The 6,421-nt window shown below is 34.9% G+C and overlaps 1 protein-coding gene across 1 annotated transcript; it reads left to right on the top strand.

Annotated features, from left to right (window-relative positions):
- The first annotated feature begins 2,614 nt into the window (after positions 1 to 2,614).
- LOC143591668 (uncharacterized) lies at positions 2,615 to 6,421 on the top strand. Its single transcript, XM_077071814.1, has 7 exons — positions 2,615 to 2,781; positions 2,854 to 2,940; positions 3,043 to 3,219; positions 3,898 to 4,068; positions 4,313 to 4,513; positions 4,624 to 4,712; positions 5,454 to 6,421. Exons 1-7 carry the CDS (start codon positions 2,664 to 2,666, stop codon positions 6,126 to 6,128), a joined length of 1,518 nt encoding a protein of 505 aa, XP_076927929.1. The 5' UTR covers positions 2,615 to 2,663; the 3' UTR covers positions 6,129 to 6,421.

Below are 6,421 nucleotides of genomic sequence, written 5' to 3'. Positions count from 1 at the left end.
TTGAGGTAGTTGAGATATGTATGACAGATTGTTATCACAGCCAATGTTGAATTTTAAAATGCATATTTATGTGAATTACTGAAGTTTAGGTTCTTGTTTTTTAGTTGATTTAAGTATAGTTGTTGAATATTATCTTCTACAACATAGAGTAAGAGTGCCGTGCACGGTTTTTAGTTGCAAGACAACTACACCTGAAAACTGAGCCTATCAAACTGGGTGGGTCGGGTGGGTTTCAGGAGTGGGTTAGAATTCGGAGCAAAATGAGTTCAAGTCAAAAGAGATTATTTTAGAAAAGTATCACTTTTCAGATCAATTTGAAGGCTGTGATTAATTCTATTTTTCATCATGAACCACCGTCTGCCACCTCTTTCAAGGATTGATGAAATCTTAAACGATACCCCGCATAGAGGTTCACTGCCTTAAGACATAAAAATACTACAATTCTGATTAGATTGCTACTCAGGTCGTATTTATTATCAATTTTATAAAAAGAAATCCTTGAATTTTTATAATAGATTTATCTTTACATGAAAAATCATACTATTTTGCTTTCTAGCTACTCAACGTATCAAGCAAGATGTTTCATATTTAAGTAAAGAATTTGAATTGGACCAAAACCAATAAGAACATATTCATACATAAATTTGGTTGTGCAAGGTATCAAAAAAGGTTGGAAACCATATAATTGAAAATTAGCTTAAAAATTGAAAATTAAGGTTCAAGTAATAACCCACCTTAGCTTAAAAATTGAAAATTAAGGTTCAAGTAATAACCCACCTTACTAAAAAACTCAAGTTAGGGTTGATAAATACTTGCTACAAGAATGTACATATACACTCCTAAAACTCGCATCTTCTTGCTAAGTAGTTTAAGCATTTGTTTCTAACACTTTTGTTGGTTTCCTCTCCTTGTCTTCTTAAATGGCGACCTAAATCCAAACACACCATTTTTTAGTAACTAAGTTTGGTTAAACAATACCTGGCCCTTCAATTTCATATTTTTAACCAATTAACATAAATTTTGTTATGAGCTAAACACGAGTGCTAGGTAATATCCCAACATATTATTACATATGAATTTAGGTTGTTACAACTATAAGTTGTTTGATGTGAACATAACTAGAAAGCATCACAGCGCTTAAAAACATTTTGAATTAGTGAAGTTTTTGTATACAGAGAGTTGAGGACTTGAATAACAGTGCAAATGATGACTCCTTTAGTTAGGAACTGTTTTGGTGGTGTTGCACCGTTCTTCATCTCTCATACATCAAAGTAAGAGCCGGCAACACAAGAAACTCGTTTGAAGTATATGGTCAAAGTTTAGCTTTTAGATATGAGTATTTGGTCATTGAATCAAATGACTTGAGAAACAAACATCCACTCCAAGCATCACATGCGTTACCCTCAAGCAAATAGTGAGAACCAAATCTCAAAAGTTTTTCAAACTTAGAAGAGTGAAAATTGAAATAGTGTAATTATTCTAATTTTTATATTTACATATTTTCACATTATCTTTTCTTTAGATTACATATTCCTTGGCTTGTCGAATCTCATTACTCTCTACGCCCTCCTTCAGTCCTTCCCAGACTTGTAAGCGCTTACAAACACAAAGATATGATCACCAAACAAAATACCCTAAATATAGTAGACGTAAATAGAAAAGCAAACACATACAAACCAAACACGTAAGCTAATATACAATAACATATGTAGATCACACATAAGTTCCACATGAACTATATATGAAAGAGAAGAAACATCAGCAAATAAAAGGTGAGGTAGGACTACCCTAGGAGTATAATGAGTCCACAAAGAAGAAAAAGATGGATACTTTACTTTCATATAAATTATAAAGGAATTTATGAAAAAATATATTACCAAAAATAATCTATATAAGATAAATTTATAGGAGTATTGTTATTGTAGTTTCATAGAATAAAAAAAACACTTTCGTATCCGATAAATTATAAATATTTTCACAACTGATTAAAAAGGTACCAGAAGGTAGAAAAAGATGAAGAACAAAAACATAGCTAAAGATTCGTGTTTAACACGATTTCCTTAAAATAAATTTTTGTTTCCGTGGGTGCAAAACTATGGGTGAAGACTTTAGCACCCGAAATATTAACTTGACTTTAAGAACGGTAAGAACAATTGAAAAATTGCCGGAAAATTTAAAACTAGAGTGTTCCATGCTGGTCTCCATTTGTGTCTCCTTCTATGAAAATAATAACTAAGGAAGACTCTTACTTATATAACACTATAAAGTTCTTCTACTCTCATAATCTCATATAGACAAGTTCCACTCATTCGTCCAAACCACAACACTTAATTACATTTCGGTGCTATGCCCCTTTTCCGGTCATCCCAATGGCGCTCCAAATGGCTCAAAAGGTGGGATCCACCTGTTTAAAATCTATTGACAGCGATATGACGTTGATGCGACGCCTAACCTGTCATTCTAGATAAACCAAAATACTTATATGCATGTGCATAAAATCTATGTTAGTGACACATACAACCGCCTCACTTAGTCCCCACAAACAGAAAGAATAAAATTGTGTCCTCAAGAACACGTAAAATCAGCAGCAGAAAGCACAATAAAGCTCCAATCATTCCTCATAAATACAAAATCACACCCCATATGTCACTATCATCACCAACATGATCACCACCACCAACAACTACAGGGTTCTTCTTCATCTACCCATCTTCTTCCTTCTTCTTCTTATTATTATTATTATTTCTGCAACACCAGCAGCCTCTGCAACACCACCAGCAAGTAACTCCCAAATCACACTCTTTGATTCATATAAACAACACCCACTTGCTTAACTTTTTCATTTACTTGCAGAAATTCTCAGCGGCATTGCGTCGAACACCTTGTCTGCACTTTTCAAATGGCTCTGGTCTTTAACACCCGACACCAAAATCACCACGGGTTTGTTCGGTTTCATCTTTTAACTTCAAATAAAATCTGTGGTTATGATCTATTCGTGAGGTTTGTGTAATTTGACATGGGTTTGTGTAATTGTGTCTGCAGGTGTTTCTAGCCGTTCAATGGTGAAGTATGAAGGTGGGTATTCTGTTGAAACAGTGTTTGATGGAAGCAAGCTTGGGATTGAACCGTATTCGGTCGCGGTTACTCCCTCTGGGGAGCTTCTTGTGTTGGATTCAGAAAATAGTAATGTTCACAAAGTCTCAACACCTTTGTCAAAATGTAAGTGTAATTAATTATCCTTACATATGTATTTTTGTATTCTGTATTAGAATATTGTTAGTTATCATCTACATCGTGTTATTGTGTTATGCTCATCGAACACCATGCAAAAATGTTAAACTTGATTATAGTTGGTTTGAGTTAGAATCTAAGTTAAAGTTCCTGAGGGCTCCATTGTTGGGAATTGGAACTGATTTTGCTTTTGTGTAGAATAATACTTGTCTTTAAGTATAGTAAATTTGTTTTATTAAGCATTTAGATTTTCTTCCAAGTTATGTTTAGATGATAACTTGCTTTTCTCATAAAAGTCAGATTTGACCAACAGTTGACTGAACTTTATTCTATTTAGATTCCGTTAAATCCTCATACAATAATAAGCAAGCCTTTGAATCCACATGTCTTGTGCTTTAAAAGTTACAAGCTTTAACCACAACCCTGCTTATATTCTTATTCCTTTGGTCAAAACCAAATTACATTGATTGTCTTTGTGGTTCATGTTTAGTCCCTACTTTTCCAAAATTACAATGGTAGTCCCTACTGTTCACAAGCAGATACCACTTATGGTCCGTGCAGTTGATGGACGTTAAAAAATCTGTTAATTTTTTGTAAAGAGTAAAATACCTTTTTTATTATTATTAAAACCGGTGATATATAATTTGGGATGACTGGTTGTCGCAGATAGCCGTCCAAAGGTTCTTGCTGGTTCACATGAAGGTTTGTTTGGGCATGTGGATGGGAAGCCCAGAGAATCCAGAATGAACCACCCAAAAGGGCTTACAGTGGATGACAGAGGAAATGTTTATGTTGCTGACACCATGAATATGGCTATCAGAAAGATCAGTGATGCAGGTATTGCATCCGAAAACATATAAAAGTTAAGAATGTCTATTTAGTTTTTTTCTCTAGAGTAAACTACACTGATGGTCCTTGTGGTATGGCCTAAGTTATGGGTTTCGTTCCTAAGGTTTAAAAATTACACATATAGTCCCCAACTACCTAGTTTGCTTGCAATCATGGTCCAAAAAGTTAACAGGGTTAGTTCGGTGACTTCAGTTGCTTAGTATACAGGTTTTCTTGTTATATTTATTCACAGGGGTTGTAACCATAGCTGGAGGAAACTTGGGTCACATCGATGGTCCAAGTGACAATGCAAAATTTTCAAATGACTTTGATATAATATACGTTGCGAGTAGCTGCTCAATTTTAGTTATTGATAGAGGTAACCAAGCAATTCGAGAAATCCAACTTCATGAAGAGGATTGTTCTGATCAGTATGACGGCGAAGACCATTTAGGTAATTTTAGAAATTAATTTCAAAAACTCACCACTCTTCACTAATCTGCTTCATCTGTTGTCACTTTTTATGCTCCTATGGAATTAAAGTTTGGATGATTATTATTCCAGGGATGGCGGTTCTTGGTGTTGCAGTGTTCTTTGGCTTTATGCTGGCCTGGTTACAACGTAGAGTCAGTGCAATGTTTTCGTCACCAAGGGTAATCCCTCATTAGCTTACATTTTAGACATGTAATTCTTATTGCATACAGGTGCCAAAATGTGTGGCCATGTGGATTGGGTAACGGTCAAATGGGCAGTTTATTTGATTAGGGGTGTAAATGAGCTCATTCATTTATTTTACAAGAGTTTGAGCTTGGCTCGTTTCGAGCTCATTGTCTGAACTCTGAAGCTCTGTCTGGGCCCATAAATAACTTATCAAGCTCAGCTCGTTAATTATTTATTTAATACTTAATTATTTATAGGTATATTTATAATTTTGCTTACATTTTAATATATATTATTTAGTATTTTTTTTATCATAGTTTTTATATAATAATATATTTGTTATATAAAATAAAATTTGTTTTATTTGTATAAATAATAGGCTCGTATAAGGCTATAAGCTCACGGGCTAAATCAAGCTTAGTGGTTAAAACATAGGATCTTGTTTATTAAATTGGCTCCATTTAAGGCTCAAGCTGGTTTAAGTCGATTGGTTTCAAGCTTTAAGATAGCCTATCCCAAGTAGCTCACTCCTTTACACCCCTATGTTTGAAGAGTTTCAATTGTTTGAAATCTTTTATATTTACTATTGCATGTTGAGTTGCCAAATATGTTTACAAAATTATATTATTTGAATAAGACAATAATAATCTGATTCTATGTTTCAAACAGTTTCGTGTATTAAAAATGCACTTTCTGGGACTTGTTGAATATTGTGTGATTAAATGTAAATGCAGGATCCGAGACTGATGATGAACACCATTCCTCCATCTGCATATCAGAGGCCGACAAAATCAGTAAGACCACCTTTAATTCCACCCGAGGACGAACACGAGAACGAAGAAGACAGCTTATTTGGTTCACTTGGAAAACTTTTAATCAAACCTGTAACAGCTGTTTTATTCAGTTCCAAAAAGAAATCATTCCACCCTCATCTTCGAATGAATTACCCTCAACCCCCTGTATATTCCAACACTTGGCCTATGCAAGAAAGCTTTGTTATTCCCCATCAAGATGCTCCCCCGCCACTCGAAACCCAAAACCCGCCCCCTTACCCGTGTATGACCGACAACCCAGAACCCGTAGAAAGACCAAGGCCTTCTAAACAGACCCGGTATCTTTATGGTGGAAGTGAAGAAAACAATGGATATGTTAACGAACAACAACAAATGAAGCGTTCGCAAAAACATCAACAACATCATCAAAGACATCACCCGTCGGGTTCCCATACTTATTATGAGAAAAGTGAGACAACCAACGAGGTCGTTTTTGGGGCTGTTCAAGAACAGGATAGGAAGCATGGGAATATGGTGATTAAGCCGGTTGATTATAGTAAGATCCCGAATTACAATAACCCGAATGTTCGATCTAGGTATAATCACATGGGTTATGCGTATGGTACGAATTCCTGATGGGTTTGTTGTCTTTTTTGTGTTTCAATGTTGTTAAGAACATGTTTGAATGTGATTATAGGTATGTTATTATATTGTGTATAGAAGTTTAATGTTGTTTTAGTAGATGTAATGTTTTATGTGGCTAGAGTGTTGATGTTCTCTCAAATGATTCTCAACTTTGGATACAAATGTTATTTTCACCCGGTTTTGACCCGAGGTCATTTTCACTAGAACACATTCTTACCCAAACTTACAATCTGACACTCCAAACAAGAAATTTCCTACGGGTGTGGATGGGATAATAAGAGATT

The sequence above is a fragment of the Bidens hawaiensis genome, unplaced genomic scaffold (assembly GCF_021521415.1).
Source record: "Bidens hawaiensis isolate Kalapana, Puna unplaced genomic scaffold, B.hawaiensis_p1.1 tig00039977_1, whole genome shotgun sequence".
In the NCBI taxonomy this organism is placed as follows: Eukaryota; Viridiplantae; Streptophyta; class Magnoliopsida; order Asterales; family Asteraceae; genus Bidens; species Bidens hawaiensis.
This window is presented reverse-complemented; position numbering and strand designations above follow the sequence as displayed.

Coding starts and splice junctions, on each gene's coding strand:
- LOC143591668 (XM_077071814.1), top strand. CDS start 2,664: ATGATCACCACCACCAACAACTACAGGGTTCTTCTTCATCTACCCATC. Junction 2,782..2,853: donor CTCTGCAACACCACCAGCAA/GTAACTCCCAAA, acceptor ATTTACTTGCAG/AAATTCTCAGCGGCATTGCG. Junction 4,514..4,623: donor TGACGGCGAAGACCATTTAG/GTAATTTTAGAA, acceptor TTATTATTCCAG/GGATGGCGGTTCTTGGTGTT.